Raw genomic sequence first — 18,288 nt, 5'->3', positions numbered from 1 at the left:
CTGTAGCAGGATGCTAAACAGGAGGAGGCTGGGATGTGTCCTAGGTATAAGTTCTACTGAGAAGCTGAGAGAATAGTGTTAGAGAAAATACTATTTTCATTATTCTAATAAAGTTTCTTCTTGTTCAGCATTGGAAGAAAGAAATTCTTCCAATGTTTCATTACCACTGTCACAATGACACAAATAATTTCTCTTATTTCATTCCTTACAAGCAGAGGGCTCAGTGGAGAACTTTTGCACAAATCAAAGGACCCATCCTTGGCTTTATCCTATTTTCCAAAAGAGGTTAACTAAGTTTATTTACAGTATATGAAAGAGCTACTGTATGTTAACATTCAGTATATTATGTATTTTCACAACCGCATTCAATTCAGAGTTCTGTGGATAGAAAACGATTTTCTTTTTCAGGAATTCCCCAAAACACTGAAGAACTGAAACACACAACATTTGCATGGCTCTTTCACATATTTACAATGAATGACCTCTTTATTAAAAGGAAATACATTTTTTTATTCTTGGCAATTTGAGACATTTTATCCTTTTTTTATGACTTCTGCTGATATTATCCTAAAACTGAAGTATTATTTTGGCAAAGAAATTGAGCAGATAAAGCTATTTTTAATTAAGAATGAAGAACCTAAGCTGAGTGCTTAGGTTCACTTCACTTTACTGGGTAGCAGGGTGGAGAGTGATACTTTTCAAGGTCGAATTAACACCGTGCTTATAAATAGCTTAGAAACTGGCAGAATTTCTAAATAGATATGAAACTGAAGCTATGCTCAGATAGGAAAAGGCAAAGACTTAAATATGAGTTGCAAGTAAGTGATTAATGTAAAAGGGGCCAGGACTACTTATTTTTATTTTATTTAATTGAGAAGAGCACTTATATGTTAAAGGCTCATTTTCTGTTTTGTATGGCACATTCTGGATAATGAAAATATGTATGAAATTGTTCTGGTTAAAAATCACATAGACTTTGCAAATTTTGTGATACCCCTAAAATAATAAAATTATTACTAAATCTTTGTTATAAAAACACCCACCAGGATCAGTGTAGGGGTGATTGTTTCCTATGGCATGTATAGTGTGTCCCCTTAAGGGCACAAATCTACATCTAGATTTTCAAATACATTAGTAGCTGTGCATTGAAAGAAGTGTAATTATTGGGGCTGCTCAGTACACCAAACGCAGCGTGCAAGTGCACCACAACTTGGGGGCAAGCTCTGTTGGTGCTTCAGTAGTTAGGCCTTGCAGGTGCTAGCCCTGGCGGGTCCCAGTAAGTACTAGGCCTGGCAGGAAAGGGAGAGGTTGCAGATACCTGAGGAACACAACCTGGGGCTAGTCTAAGCTACTGTGCTGCATTGGTGCGGCAGCACTGCTTCTGCTGAAGATGTGGTATGTCAACAGGAGAGCGCTCTCCTGTCAGCATAATTACTCCACCTCAACCAAAGGAGGAAGTTATGTCGGTGAGAGAGTGTCTCCTGCCCACTTAGCGCTGGTGTGGACAGTGCTTAGGGTGATGTAACTTGCATCGCTCAGAGGATAGCTTTTTCACCCCCCCGAGTGACGTAAGTTACATCGCCTTAAGCAGTGGTGTAGACAAGCCCTTAAACAATTACAGTTCTAGTGAACAATGGAAGTTCTTGTTTGGGCCTCTGGGGCAGTCAAATCGAGAGACAGGGCTCCTCATGCCTAGTGCCTGAGGTGCCCTTTCCAGTCCAGTCTCTATTTGAGCGCATAGGAGCTTGCAGGGTTCTAGGCCAGGCTCAGTTACTGTATCTTATGGGGGCCTCTCTGGACTGGTTCTCTGCCCAGCTGTTGCTTCTCCCCCATAAGTACCATGCAGACCTACACCTGGCTTTATCGTCCAGCATCCCAGCCTGGACACAGGCGGCTCTGTGTACAGTCCCTGGGGATTCCTCTCTGCATCTAGCTTCTGTGCAGCTTCTGGCTAGCCATGCAACTTCTGCTTCAGCTTCCCTGACCTCAGTGGCCATGTAGCTGCCACTTCCAAACAGAGTCCAGCCGTTTCCTGGTTCAGCACCATTCCCCTTCCCTGGCCAGGGGAAAGGAGATATGCAGTGGGAAGAGGGCTGATGGGAGTTGTAGTCCCCCTGCTTAGCATATCTATCCCAGAGGCATTTCATGAGGAATGTATAATTACATACTAGGTATGTTAATTGTGATCAAGCAGGTGGGAATTAAAGGACACATTTAATGTAATAATTCTGTACTTGTTACTAACAACAACTTAGATTTTTAAAACTGAAAGAATTTTAAAACCTAATTTACTTTTCTTTTTTCATTTCTCTCAGCTTGTCCAGTGAAAATCAGTTAATTCAGTTTCACTTTTGTTCATGACCAATTTCAGGTTCTGAGCATTGCAATGTTTGGGTTGCAAACACTTTATGAGTGAAAATAACTGTTTTCTTTTAAATGTTAAAAATACCCTGGAAATATTTCAGGTGGGTTTAGGTTTTTAAAAAGCTATTCTTTCAAAATTTGGGTCCAAATTTAAGGAGAACATTCTTTTAAATCCCAGATTATATAAGATATCTACTATTTAGGCATAGTGAAAAGACTAGCACAATTTCTAACAACTTTGTTGTAGTCACCAAAGTCTTGCTCTGTTCGTTGATGTGTAATGTTGTGTATCTTGCTGTGATGTACTGTACTATTACAATGTAGGTGGATCATGTTTCAGAACCAATACAACTAATACTGGTCAATAAGGCCTCAATTTTCAAACTGTCAGTCACATCCATCACTTTATACATGTGAGGAATCACACTGGATTTAAGGAACTACTCACATATATAAAAAGAAAAGGAGTACTTGTGGCACCTTAGAGACTAACCAATTTATTTGAGCGTAAGCTTTCGTGAGCTACAGCTCACTTCAAGCTGTAGCTCATGAAAGCTTATGCTCAAATAAATTGGTTAGTCTCTAAGGTGCCACAAGTACTCCTTTTCTTTTTGCTAATACAGACTAACACGGCTGTTACTCTGAAACCTCACATATATAAAGTAACTCCTGTGCTTGTTTGCATGATTGGGTTTTAAGTCTTTGAGGAAGCAAATTTTGCATGTCTCTAAAATAGACTTTGTAGTGTAATACAGGGAGTCATCACTCTTAATCATTTCATATATATATATATATATAAATGGTATGAAATAATTAAGCTTAAAAAGAAGTAATTTTATACTATTTTATTTTGTACTGGTAATGCATTCATGTGACATCAGCTCTTAAGTACTAGTGATATAATAGAAGAAACAGAGAGAAGAAATCTTGCTGTTAACTGATGTTCTTGCTTTGTTACCATTTATTATAAATTATTTCACTGCAATTCCATAGATACATGTAGTATAAAAAAAAGAGTTCCTTATAAAACGGAACATATATTTATTACATAAAACTCTCATTTTTAAAGGCATCTGTTCCCATTTTTGTTTTTCTGTATAAAAGCGGTCCAACAGTCTGCATATTCCTTTTAAAAATATTATTATGCATGTAGGATGAAATTCCCTCTGTACAGAGAGCTCTGAAGGCCCATGTTCACTTAAGTCCCATTTAAGCTCTCCTTTGTCACTAGCTGCAATAGCCTTCAAAACTTGAGGATTGAGATTTTTTCTAAGGGGATTTTGATGCATCACTCTCGTTTGGTCATCTATGCAAATCTCAACCCAAGATTATTTTGTGCACTACATAACATTTGACTGTGTTTCATATTGTGTCATCAGTTTTTAAACAGAACTCCCTATTGAGTCCAATGGGGAGTTCTGCTTAAAAACTGATGTTACTATATGGCCCTGTGAGTGGAGACTTTATGAACCAAGATACAAAAGAGGCAGTCCCTGTTGGAAATCTCCACCTCTCCCCAATACATTTGAGTCCAGAATTCTGCCTGTAGTTAAAATAACTGTCCCTCAATTAATATTTGGGAATGAATAGACAAAATTGAAGTTTTGCTGTTCTGAGCTGATTGTCAACACCACATTCTCAGTCCCCATGTCCTGGAAGTCCATTCCACTTGACTAGTCCAAATCTCTTAGTTTGGAAAATGGGTGTTTGTCAACATTGATTTGTCTGCTTACAGCCCACATCAGTAATGAAACATGGTGGTATCGTTGTTTTTAACCTTTCCAAAATCCATAATGTGTCTGAACTGGTGGCTAAGATGTTAGCCCAAGTTCTCATCTTGGACTTGGACTATTGTTACCACTTGATTAGTCTTCCTGCCTCATCTATTACCCATTTGCAATCCCTTTGGAAAGCAGTAGCATTCTTAATTTTTTCATCACCTTGTAGCTCCAGTGTCACACATCTTTATTTAAGGAGACATTCTGGCTTCTGATCATCCTGAAGATAACATTGTCATGGAGTCCCCAGGCGATGCGCTGGAACTGCTCCCTACAAAGCCAGGCAGGATTCTGGGGAAGTCTCCTTTCTGTGAGCAGACTGTCTTCAGGACACACAGCTCACACAACTTCCACCTTCCTGGGTCTGACCTCGGAGCATTTGGCATCCTCTGCCCCTCCGTGCGTTTCCCACAGCGAGTCCACCCAGGTGGGGTCCTGGGGAAGCCAGAGGGTCCTGCACCCCAACTTCGCAGTCAGACGTGACTCTCAGCCAGCCAGTAAAACAGAAGGTTTATTAGATGACAGGAACATGGTCTAAAACAGAGCTTGTAGGTGCAGAGAACAGGACCCCTCAGCTGGGTCCATTTTGGGGGGGCAGTGAGCCAGACAACCAAGTCTGTACTTCACTCCATGTCCCCAGCCAGCCCCAAACTGACTCTCTCCAGTGCCTCCTCCTCTGGGCTTTGTCCCTTTCCCGGGCCAGGAGGTCACCTGATCTCTTTGTCTTCAACCCTTTAGCTCTCACCTTGCAAGGGGGGAAGGGCCAGGCCATCAGTCGCCAGGAAACAGGATGTTGGCCATTCTCTGTGTCCAGACCCCTGCACACACCTGCCCGCTAGGGCTCTGCAACGAAAATACATCCTTATCCCACCACCTAGATACTTAAGAACTGCATAGGGGAAACTGAGGCACCCCCACAATATTCAGAGGAAACATTAAGAACAATCCCGCTTCGTCACAAACATGTAATCTCTTATTATTTGTAAGCATTTAAAATTTCCATTCCCTAGCTTCTCCATATGTATGCAATTTGATTTATACTTGCACTCTTGGGTGGGCTTTACGTTCTGGGTGAGAGGAATTACATGTCTTGTCTTTGTACCTGTGCAATTTTTAAGTGTAGGGTTTTCTCTGATGTGGTTCCATGCTGGTGGGATGCTCCTCCATTTGATATCTGTAGGTGTTACTATGTTTATATATTCATTTTGTACAGTACTCTGTTACTGTGAGAGTGTCTTATACATCAGTAACAATAACCATTTAACAAAAATTATAATCATTTACAATTTTCTTTGTCATATCAGTATTAATCAGTCAGTCCTTGTAACACTCCTGTAGGTAGATAAGACAGTATTTCCATTTCACTAATAGTAAAACACAGAGAGAGAGAGAGAGTAAATGACTTCTTTAACTGCATACTGAGTCAGGGTAGGAGACTTGAAGAGTTCCTGGTTCCCAGATCCATAGGCAGTCCAATATCTGAACCTCCGTCACCGAGGACCTGTCTTCATTGCTGCAGATTTTTCTAATGTGACTGCATCTATATAGTTACACTGGCGAAGACCCATTAGCGAAGAGATGCTCCACTCATACATGACTTACTGGTGATTTACTGGGCTAAGTCATGCGGGTGGTAAGTCCCTCTTCAGGTTATTGCAGAGTGTCTACTTTATGGGTTTGAATCGGTTGTGTACTATGTATATATTGTTTTTATGTAATATGTATTTACACTCTTAATTTCTTTCATTCATACTGTAGGTGTCCTTCTAACTAATTGTTGAGACCCAAATGTGCTTAATTTTGAACATATTTTGTTTGCTTGCCTTTAAAAAAAAAAGTTAAGGGTTCTGGGCAATTTATTCTTCTTGATTTGATCTTATTCTGGTAAAGTTTGATCTCTAAATCCATGCTGAGAATGAGGTCCTAAATCAGTTCTTTATTAACTTTGTACCAGTCATACACTTTGCTTTTCTATTCCAATTGAAATATCAGCACTAGATGTGCCAAGGAGTGAGAGAGCCAAAGTTTCCATAGCTCTTTCTGTCCCACTAACTCATTGTAGGGATTTGTGTTGGTGATTATCTCTCTTCTAGTTCTGAATGACTGGAGTTGTTGCTATGATCCTCTTGCTTGATCTGTATTGTTGCAGTGGGACTAAGGTTGAAATCTGCTTCTTTGCAGATGGTCAGCACGAGGCCCCTTCAATTTTAGATTAAACCCTCAAATTAGGATTGCCTGGCCCTCCGCACAGGGGTGGATTTTGCAGTGTACAGAAATGCATGATTCCAGACTGCCAAGATGTTTTGAATTATCACTGAGCTTCAGATTCTTAAATCTTGGGTCAAGTGCTGTATCTATCTTTAGAAATCTGACATTGGTACCGTCTTTGCGTTTTGTCAAATCTGCAGTGAAAGTGTTCTTAAAATGAACATGTGCTGAATCATCATCCGAGACTGCTATAACATGAAATATATGGCAGAATGCGGGTAAAATAGAGCTGGAGACATACAATTCTCCCCCAAGGAGTTCAGTCACAAATTTAATTAATGCATTATTTTTTTAACAAGCATCATCAGCATGAAAGCATGTCCCCTGGAATGGTGTCTGAAGCATGAAGGGGCATATTAATGTTTAGCATATCTGGCACATAAATACCTTGCAATGACAGCTACAAAAGTGTCATGCGAATGCCTGTTCTTACTTTCTGGTGACATTGTAAATAAGAAGTGGGCAGCATTATCTCCCGTAAATATAAAGAAACTTCTTTTTCTTAGCGATTGGCTGAACGAGAAGTAGGACTGAGTGGACTTGTAGGCTCTAAAGTTTTGCATTGTTTTGTTTTTGAGTGCAGTTATGTAACAAAAAAAATCTACATGTGTAAGTTGCACTTTCACGATAAAAAGATTACACTAGAGTACTATTATGAGGTGGATTGAAAAATATTGTGTCTTTTATCATCTTTACAGTGCCAATATTTGTAATAAATATAATATAAAATGAGCACTGTACACTTTGTATTCTGTGTTGTAATTGAAATCAATATATTTGAAAATGTAGAAAAACATCAAAATTAATAAATTTCAATTGGTATTCTATTGTTTAACAATGTGATTAAAACTGCGATTAATTATGATTATTTTTTTAATTGTGATTTTATTTTAGTTAATCGCATTAATTGACAGCCCTAGTATTAACCTTTATTCTACATTAGGGGAAAGCTGTGATTTAGACTGGACTAAGCTAACACATGTTAACTAATCCTGACCTAACCTTGTCCTTTCTCCCTAAACTGGAGAAAGCCAAAGACTCAACTCCAGCAGTTGCTACTCAGGCAAAACCTCCACTTGAATCTTGAGAAAGGATTGCAGGATTTGCCTTTTAACTTGCATCTATCATATGAAGCATTTAAAAACTCCTGAAGGATTTGTACTTATTTAAAAAAAAAAATGGTTGTGAGTTTCCTCAGGTCCTGATATGCTCTGTACCCGTCCTTCATAGTTCTCCTTTTCCTCTGTAGGGCAAGTGTTTGTTGTTTTGCTGAAATTGTTTTTATTTCTTTCTCTTTCTAGACTGGCAGATAGCGACTCTCGCTTTACTTTTGGGCGGTGCTACCATCATTCTCATAGCTTTCCTGATTGGTCTGATCTCTATCTGTGTGGGGTCTCGGAGGCGGTTCTACAGACCACTAGCGGTCATGCTCTTTGCAGCAGGTAAATAAATTAATCACTTCCAGAACTGTGTTTAAAATTTTATTCGTACAGCTTTACTTATATGCAGTAGATGTCCACTGTAGTCATACAGAGACATTTAGTTTGTCTTATCCCAAAAATACTTAATACTATTTAGCATATCAATTTTGTAATATGTTAATAATTTTTACATTTACACTCTTGCAGCTTCTAAATCCAATGCAAATAAATATTGTCTGAAGTACCTGCTGCATGAGGGACTGCAGGGGATAATTCAAAAGTATCAGCTTTTTGAGGAGGTTATTTTGTGTTGCCCCATGTCCCCCTTTATTCTTCTTGAAGCTCATTCTGATAAATTTTAATGTTCTTTTTTAAAATTTGAGATTGAAAAATCAATTCATAAGGGTGAATGAACCCTTGAAGCCATAAGGATGAAAATAAATAGGATTAAATTTTAAAGGTGTTTGTTTCTGCTCCTGCACCACGAGAGGAATTAATTTAATTGTTTAACTCTTAATTATTAATTTTAACAGTTGTCATATACTTTAAAGCTCTTCTTTGATTTTCAAAGCACCGAAGTGGAACAGTTTATGCAGAGATACACGGAGACCTTAAGAAAGACCTTTGAAAAAAAAAATAGGCCCCAAGAATTCTGTAATAACTGCCATACCAAATCCTATCCTATTATGCATTCTGGTGTTTTTCGGCTTGGCCAGTAAACGATATATTTCCCTCCGCCTGAGATCCACCAAGCATGACTTCCCTTCATCCTGTCAATCATATCTGTGCTGGAGCCAACAGATTAAGCCTCTCTGATAGCCCATAATGAAGAGACTGACAGATACATCTAGTCTGCTAGATGGGTTTAAAAAAAGCCATTTTCAAGGATATGAAAAGGTAGGCCTTCAGAATGTGGAGGGTATTTAGAGCTGAAACAAAGCTCTGGGGAAGGATCTTGCTGCCCCCTGCTGTATGTATTAATACAGTTGGCCTGCTACAATTTAGCAAGGATAGGGACACACTTTTATGCATGCATGTAATATTACTGTTTTCTTTCTCATTTGCTTTTACTGAGAAAATGCAAAATGGGTTCAGAAATCTTGAGTAGAAATGGATCTTTTTGATCTGTATGTGAATTAACTGACACATGCCCACTAAATGAATGCACTAGTCTCTTTTATTTTTTTTTTAAAACTCACCTTCAACCATAACATTATAAACACTCCAGGCAGTTAATTTCTAGGGAAATGGGATTATTGTACTTCTGGTGGTTTCTCATTTGGCCTTTGACTCCAAGTCTCATAATACTGTGCAGTAATTGCCCAGAAATATACTGCCTATCATGACTTATTGCTTAATTAATATGTTATTAAATTTGTAGCTTTTTCTTTTTTTATAAAAGCCTTGCTTTCTCTTTTCAGAGAGAGGGGGAGAAAGAATCCCAATGTGTTCCACTGGGATTAAAGTAAATTTGCTTGTTTATTACAACAGTTCTGCTCTTAACACTTACCTACATCATTATGACTATATTAAAGCTCTACCATGTGGAAGATAATTTACCTGTTTCCTTTACCCTAGGTTGTTAGTATTTAAGAGCCATGGCCCAAAATGTGTTGGAGGGAGGGATATGGTGAGGCTGAGGAGAGCTGCCCTGTGCAACAATGTTGCCTGGCAAATCGGTGGGAAATAGTTTTGGGATTTAATGCTGACGTTGTCATATGTTCCAAAGGGTCACAACTCTTCTTTCAACTATCTTTGGAGTTGGACAGAGGCCAGGCAGCACTTGCGAGACCTGTGATGCTATTGAGGACATCTAGGCTGGAGCTCAGAGGTGTTTTCCCTCCATGCAGATGTCTCTAGATTCAGATTGTCTTCGTGGATTTCAGAATATTTTAGAGGTTGGACGGTCCCAGCTCCAGGAACCTGCATGATTATGGTTAAGAATTTATTCCCCCTCCCTTCAGATGGAGATATCTACTCCAGGTAGAACAAAAGAAGTGCCTAGAGCCACAGACTGTGTGTGCTGGGGACAGATGAGAATGTGTAAGGATGGGAATCAGCCCACCCCATGTCACATGGTGGCCTCCAGAGACTTTAGATTCTGGACAATTGTTGAGGGCTTTTGTGATTGACTACCACTTTTTTATTTTTTTTCTCCCAGCAAAAGGCCTTAGCTAGTAAGTATGTGTGTGTAGTAGGATACTTGGGGAGCAGGAAGGCAGAAGCACAACAGGTAGTGAAGCAACCGCGGCTAATTATTGAGAGTGGGCCAACACAGGGCAGAAGGTAAGCTAGAACAGCAGGTCGGGATAGTTTACATGTTAATACACATCTGAAATTAACAATGGGTAAGTAGAGGAGCAATTGAGGACAAGGTATATTTAAAAAAAATAAAACCAAAAACAAGCCCCTCCTCTACAAAACACTGTGAAGCATGTAATATCTCACAGTGGAATCTTATAACTTTACATACTATGTGGCCACACATATTTTACCAAGACAATAATGATCAGCAAGTCATGAGTTTTCAAATGATCCCTCACAATTCATACTTTGTACAAGTTTTATCATGATCCTCTAAACGGCGTGGACGTAGGGGTACACACTGTCACAGTTTCATACCTAGAGACCTGCCTCCCAGCCCAAAAATCAGATTCTTCTCCTGCACCCTGCATAATCTCTTCTTCCAGTTGGAGGAGATTGGGCAGCAAGAAGTAGGGTCAGCCTTCTGCTCCCAGACAATGGTTGGCTAGAGAGCTGGCAGGAAATCCCACCCCTTTGATAAGTTTTAGGACTGAGTCAGGGATTTTCTTTAAAGGCCATCACCAACACCTTGAATAGTACCCGAAAGCCCTGTTCAGACTGTTTGGGACCAGTTCTAGCTGAGAGACCCTTCTCTCTCGCCTTATACAATTCCAAGGCAGCGGAGATCAGTTAGGAAATGCTTGCTTTCAGACACTGCATTTCAACACTTCATGACAGTGTGCTGGGCACACGCTCCCTCTCCGAGGGCCCATGTCTTTGAAATTCACTTCCCTTCTCGGCTCATTAGAATCCAGATCTAGTGATTATAAGGGCATGATGCACAGGATTTGGTTGACTTTGTTCTTAGTTGTTTCACATCGTATATCTTGCATGTCTGCTAATCTTTGAAATTACAGCACCTACCAGTTATTACTCAGTATGTGTGTGTGTGGGGTGGGGGGGGAGGTTGAGAAGTATATTTACATAGAAGTACCTCCATTTTCATAAACATTTTCCAAATAGAAGGCTGTATTGACTGTTGTTCAGCAAAATCTTCTTATCTTAACATTTTTGAACAAGATGAAAAAAGCTAGTGGATTACTTTTTTCCTATTTTCAGAAGTGTTGTTCTTCTGCATATACAGTGTTATATAAAATTCTGGTTCAAATGCAACTTCCGGGAGAGAAGTCTTGGAAGTGCAGTAGAATACTTCATAAAAACAAGCTCTGCAGGGTGGCCTGGACTTGAATATTTCAGTTTGTAACCAGGACTAGCACATTTTGAGTAGAAAGAGTTTATTTTAAGCTGTGTTTTTTTTCTTGGGCTACTGAACGAATCAGCGAAGCCAGGTCAGGATGCCAGGAAGTCAGACCAGGGGAACAAGAGCAGAAGCAGGATGGATCTCAGTTGTTCACACAGCTGCCTGTTCCTGTTGCTGGCTTATGTGATGTCAGCGGGCCAGTTGGCTACTCTGGGATTCTGCCAATGGGATGTCTGTCTCTAACTGGGGCTGGGCTTTGTGGGTTGTGGGTCAGACATTGTCAGAAGGCACCAGGTGGAGGGCTAAAGTGTGGCTGCTCTTGTAATCCCTGTGGACCTGTGTTTGAGGCCTGTGAGTCATGACAGAAACTTTCCTAAATGTACTGATTGTAAGCTTAGAGAAACAGCCCAAACTCATAGATCAAGACAGTTCTTAAATCAAAGAGAGCAGCAACAACCACCTGGAAACACAGCTAGTGACAACCAAAGTCAGAGGGAGATGCTGGATGCTCAGCACTTCTCCAAATTAGGTCACTTGTTTCACGGTCTGAATATGGATTTACAAACCTACCTTTAAGCTGCTATTTTTACAGTTGTAGCCATGGAGCCTGATGTTTAACTCCTGAAGAACTAATCAAGGCAACTTAATGAAGTCGGTGAATTAAACAAGTGAGAGATTAGAATAGCAAACTTGAGAAGAGTGAGAAATAGTTTTCTTTTAAAAGCTAAGGGCATGACTGTGATAATTCTGCTCATGCTGTGGAGTACCATACTTCACTCATGCTCTCATTACCTTCAGTGTAGAGTAGGTGGTAATAACTCAGTGTGAGTAGCAGTATCACAATCAAGTCCTAAATGTTGAGAGACCGGTTGGTTCAAGGAATAGTGTGGTTCTTTTATTTCCTTTTGTGCTTTCGATTAAGGACTGGATCCAGCAATTGGATCTATATGCATGGACTGTTCTGTCTGTACAATGTTCCAGTGGTCTGGGAGCAACAGAAGTAGGGAGACTACCTGTCTTGAATTGGGCGGGACAGTCCTGAAATGCAGAGTTCAAGACCCAGTCCTAGGCTGAATGACTCTGGGACAGCATTTGTCCCCAATTCCCTGCGGTGCTGCTCTGTGCTCAGGGGCAGTGCCAGCCTCCTCCTAATGTAGGAGAACAGAGGTGGGCCTTAGCTCCTCCTCGCCAGGCCAAAAGCCAGAGCCAGGCAGTCGTAAGAGCTGCCCAGGGAGCCCGGGCCACTGTGGGTAGCCCTGGACCCTCCACCTGGCCTGTTAGGCATACCCTGGGCAGCGGCCGGGGGTGGGGGAGGACATGGGCTGGGGGTTACTGTTGCGCCTCCCAGCCCCCCACCCTTCTGGCTTCTGGCCTAGCCAGGGGCAGGGCCTCAGGGAAGAAGAGGAGCAGGGGGCAGGGTCAGAGAGGGGGTGGGGCTCCTGCGTGTGTTCCACTTTTGTCTTTTGAAAAAGTGATCACCCTAAACAGAAGATCTTTACTGTTGATAGCTGGTGGCCCCAGAACAATCCCTAGTGGATGGGCATCCATGTGACAGAAATCTGTATCTACAGTGGCCAAAGAGAGAGAGAGAGAGAGAGAGGCCAAAGACTGATTGGCCAAGAAAACCCCTCTTACTTTTTGGTCTCTGTCGGATCTGAGATGCATTGGCAAGACAGGAGCAGTAGCACAGAAGCCAGCAAACAGAGCTGAAAACGGGAGTTTGAGTGGGAGTTGTAAGGGGAGTTTGGGGGAGGGACTGCATGGTTGTGGTGGGGTGTGTGTGTGGGGGGGGAAGGGAGGTTCCTCAACAGGAGCTTAGGAGGGAAGCCTATCACAGCTACAGAAGCAGCAGTAGTAGTGACTCAAGGAATGGAAGAGACAATGAAGATGACCATGGAAGCTGTGGCATGCACGTTATCGTGGAGCAGTACCTGAACAGTGCTTTGTCTGTATGATGAGCTGCCTGATAGAGCTGATGGTAGCGAAGGGCTGAGGTTTGGATTTTCAGGTAGAAAATGTGGTTGAGTTTTGAAGGGGATTTAAGCTGATGATCGCTGGAAGACGAGAGTAGGCTGAAGGGAACACTCAGGACTGGCAGATGCAAGCTGGGCTGGAGAACTGAGAGTAGATTGCTGGATAAGGAAAGTGGCCAGTGGAAGCATGTGATTACAAGAACTAGCCAGAGGAAAAGACTGGATACTGAAGGAGAAATAGAGCTCAGGAACAGGTTTGCTGAATTGGAAAATGAAGGGGCACAGCAGGCAGTAACAGACGGTGGAAGGGCAAGGAAGAAAGAGCAGCTAGTTCTACAAGAAGAGAGGAAAAGTCGATAGAAATAGCCAGAGTTCAGTGCCCCAGGAGGATATAGGATGACTTGCAGAAGACTGCAAGAGAGAACAAAAGATACGAAGACTTGCAGCCAGAAGGAATGGAAGGAGGAAGGCCAGAGAATTGCAACCATCAGGAAGAGGCAGGTCTATGTGATTGGGGACATCCTACTAAGAAGGACAGAGGGACCTGTCACCGGAGCTGATCTGGAGAACAGAAAGGTGTGCCGTTTGCTGGGAGCTAAGATATGGGAGCAGGAAATAATCCACTGATTGTCCTTCATGTGAGAACAAACGACACAACTGAATGCATCAAGGGAGAGTATGCCAGGATGGGGAAGATCCATTAAAAATAGAGACTCAGGTGATATTCAGTGGGATTCTACCTGTCCCTAGAGGAAGAGAATGAAGGAGAGAAAAGATTATGATAATCAACAGATGGCTCATGCAGTGGTGCTATAAGGAGGGCTTTGGGATGTTTGATCACTGGGAGGCATTCATGGACAGAGGACAGTTCTTCTGGGATGGACTCCACCTGAGTAGGGAGGGAAATAGATTTCTGGGATGGAGGTTGGCACAACTGGTTAAAAGCTTTAAACTAGGAATTCATGGGAGATGGCTGGGAGATGTTAATGCAGTCTCCACACGTGATTCTAACATTGAGTGGGAGGACAATCAAGTAAGAGAGGAGAAAGCAGTGGAGAAAGGAACAATAGGGTAGGAGAATGGACGTCAAGAGAAAAGAAAGTGCCAGTACCAATGACACTAATAATCAGGTAGGTGATACTGGCAGTAGAATGACCATACCTAATCAGGTGAACAATCTGGGTGAAGCCCAGCAGAAACAACTAAGATATCTGTAGGCCAATGCAAGGAGCCTCGGTAACAAAACTGAGGAAGTAGAACTTCTGGCACAGAAGAGAAACCAGATATAGGGATAACAGAAACACGATGGAACACTAGTCATGACTGGAATACAGGTATTGAAGGATATGTGCTGTTCAGAAGAGACAGAAATAAAGGTAAAAGTGGTGGAGTAGCATTGGATATTAATGACAAGGTAGACTCTAAAGAAATTAAGTGATAGAATGGATAAAACAGTCTTTCTGGGTCAGAATCACTTTGGGGGAAGAAAGGCAACAGAGGCTCCACTGGGTTAGTACTTGGGGTCTGTACTGGGATCCGTTTTGGATATGAATAGAGACCTCTTTAATATTTTAATGAAATAAATACTACTGGGAATTGTAAGATTATGGGAGGTTTTAATTTTCCAAATCTAGATTGGAGGACAAGTGCTACTAATAATGATAGGGCCCAGAAATTCCTGAAATGTGATGACTGACAGATTTCATCACCAAATAGTCCCCGAACCAACAAAAGGTGATGCTATTTTAAATTTGGTATTGGTGAGTAGTAAGGACCTCATAGAAGAACTGATTGTAGAGGACAGCCTTGGTTTGAGTGATCATGAGCTAATTCAGTTTAAACTAAATGGAAGGGTAAACAAAAATAGATCTGCAACAAAGGTCCTTGATTTCAAAAGAGCTAACTTAAAAAAATTAAGGGAATTAGTTAGGGAAGTGGACTGGACCAAAGAAGTCAAGGATCTGAATGTGGAGGAGGCTTGGAATTACTTTAAGTCAAAGTTGCAGAAACTATCTGAAAACTGTATCCCAAGCAAGGGGGAAAAGTTCACAGTGAAGGGTTGCAGACCAAACTGGATGAGCAAGCATCTCAAACAGGTGATTGAGAAAGCAGAAAGCCTACAAGGAATGGAAGGTGGGAAGGATCAGGAAGGAAAGCTCCCTCTTGGAGATCAGAAGATGTAGGGAAAAAGTGAGAACTGCCAAAAGCCAAGCAGACTTGGACCTAGCTAAGGAAATGAAAACCATAGTAAAAGATTCTGTAGCCATATAAATAAAAAGAAAACAAGGAAAGAAGTGGGATCACTAAGCACTGAGGATGGGGTGGAAATTAAAGATAATCTAGGCATGGCCCAGCACCTCAACTAATACTTTACCCTACTTTTTAATATGGGTAATGAGGAGTTTAGTGGTAGTGACAGGGTGGCTAATAGAAATGAAGATATGGAGGTAGAAATTTCCACATATGAGGCGGAAGTCAAACTCACACAGCTTCATGGAATCAAATTGGAGGCCCCAGATAATTTCCATCCAAGATTATTAAAGGAACTGGCACATGAAATTGCAAGCCCAATAGCAAGGATTTTTAATGAATCTGTAAATGGAGAATTGCTAATATAGTTCCTATTTTTAAGAAAGGGGGAAAAAAAGTGATCCAGGAAACTACAGGCCTGTTAGTTTGACCTCAGTTGTATGCAAGGGTTTGGAACAAATTTTGAAAGACAAAGTAGTTAAGAAAATAGAGGTGAACAGTAACTGGGATAAAATACAGCATGGTTTTACAAATGGTAGATCATGCCAGGCCCACCTCATCTTTCTTTGAAAAGATAACTGATTTTTTTTAAGCAAAGGACATGCAGTAGGTCTAATCTACCTGGATTTCAATAAGGCATTTCTTACAGTTCCATGTGGTAAATTATTAGTTAAATTGGAGAAGATGGGGATCAGTATGAAAACTGAAAGGTGGATAAGGAACTGGTTAAAGGGGAGACTATAACAAGTCAGACTGAAAGGTGAACTCTCAGGCTGAAGGGAGGTTACTAGTAGAGTTGCTCAGGGATTGCTCTTGGGACCAATTTTATTTAATATTTTCATTCATGACCTTGGCACAAGAAGTGGAGGAGTGCGCTAATAAAATTAGAGAGTGACACAAAGTTGGGAGGTATAGCCAATACGGAGGAGGACCAGAATATCTATCAAGATGATCTGCATGACCTTATAAATTGGAGTAATAGAAATGGGATGAAATTTAATAGTGTAAATTGCAAGGTCACATATTTCGGGACTAAGAACAAAAATTTTTGCTATAATCTGGTGATTTGTCAGTTGGAAGCGACAAAGGAGGTGAAAGACCTGGGTGTAGTGGTTGACCACAAAATGACTATGAGTCACCAATGTGATGTGGCTGTGAAAAAAGCTAATGCAGTCCTAGGATGCATCAGGTGAGGTATTTCCAGTAGAGACAGGGAAGTGTTAGTACCGTTATAAAAGGCACTGCTGAGACCTCATCTGGAATAGTGTGTGCAATTCTGATCTCCCATGTTTAAGAAAGATGAATTCAAACTGGAATAGGTGCAGAGATGGGTTACAAGGAAGATCAGAGGAATGGAAAACCTACCTTATGAGAGAAGGCTTGAGGAACTTGCCTTGTTTAGCCTAACCTAACAAAGGCTGAGGGGAGATATGATTGCTCTCTGTAAATATCACAGAGGAAGAGGAGTTATTTAAGTTAAGCACTAATGTTGACAGAAAAACAAATGGATATAAACTGGCCATCAACAAGTTTTAGGCTCGAAATTAGGTGAAGGTTTCTAACCATCAGAGGAGTGAAGTTCTGGAACAGCCTTCCAAGGAGAGCAATGGGAGCAAAAAAAAACCTAACTGGCTTCAAGACTGAGCTTGATAAGTTTATGGAGGGGATGGTATGATGAGATTGCCTACCCATGGCATGTCGCCCAAGTGTTACTGCTAGTAACAAATATTTCCAGTGGTTGGAGATGGGACACTAGATGAGGTGGGCTCTGCGTTACTACAGAGAATTCTTTCCCAGGTGTCTGGCTGGTGGGTCTTGCTGACATGCGCAGGGTCTAACTGATCACCGCATTTGGGGTTAGGAAGGAATTTTCCCCCAGATCTGATTGGCAGAGACCCTGGGGATTTTTTCACCACCTTCTTTCAGCATGGGGCATGCGTCATTTGCTAGTTTGAACTAGAGTAAATGATCGATTCTTTGTAACTTGACATCTTTAAAATCATGATTTAAGGACTTGAATAACTCAGCCAGAGGTTATAGGTTTATCACAGGAGTGGGTGGGATTTAAGGACTTGAATAACTCAGCCAGAGGTTATAGGTTTATTACAGGTGTGGGTTGGTGAGATTCTGTGGCCTGCAATGTGCAGGAGGTCAGACTAGATGATCATGATGGTCCCTTCTGGCCTTAAAGTCTATGAGACAGTGTTGGGTTGAGATTCATTGGCAGGACAATTTTGCACTATTGTTGTTGCAGTTCCTGTTCTGCCAGTAAATCGAGGGCTTTAGTCTCTAGTGCAGTCAAATTGGCATCTTTTGGTAGCACTAAAGCCATTTACTTAAAAGAGGAAAAGAGTGCACAGGGAGGACCTAAAAAGCAAAATGAAAATGATTTTTGTGCAATAAATGTTTAAACACCAGGATAATACAATTAAGATGTATTTCATTTTACTATAATTTTGCAATGTAATTTCAGACAGAATTCTGGAATTCAGAATAGTCATTTTTTAGTGTAATTTTAATCTGGCACTGGGCTCATAGAGGATTATCTCTAAATAGCGTTCTTATTTTTATTACATTTAATACATTTCTTTGTTTAAATAAATGTGGTGTTATATCAGATAGCTCTGTGCGTTCAACGATATATGACCCAATGCTGCAATTACTTAAGCATGTGCTTATCATTGTGGTTGTGAATAGTCCCACTGAAATCATGGGGCTGCTCCTGTGCG

The 18,288-nt window shown here is 41.1% G+C and overlaps 1 protein-coding gene across 1 annotated transcript in view; it reads left to right on the top strand.

Moving 5' to 3' along the window:
- The window catches only part of TMEM47 (transmembrane protein 47), a 36,513-nt gene that overhangs the window by 11,401 nt on the left and 6,824 nt on the right, over positions 1-18,288 (top strand). Inside the window, exon 2 of the mRNA XM_027825542.3 lies at positions 7,712-7,852. Coding sequence (XP_027681343.1) covers positions 7,712-7,852 — 141 coding nt within the window. The remainder of the gene's footprint in view (positions 1-7,711; positions 7,853-18,288) is intronic.

This window comes from Chelonia mydas, chromosome 1, assembly GCF_015237465.2.
Source record: "Chelonia mydas isolate rCheMyd1 chromosome 1, rCheMyd1.pri.v2, whole genome shotgun sequence".
NCBI lineage: Eukaryota > Metazoa > Chordata > Testudines > Cheloniidae > Chelonia > Chelonia mydas.
This window is presented reverse-complemented; position numbering and strand designations above follow the sequence as displayed.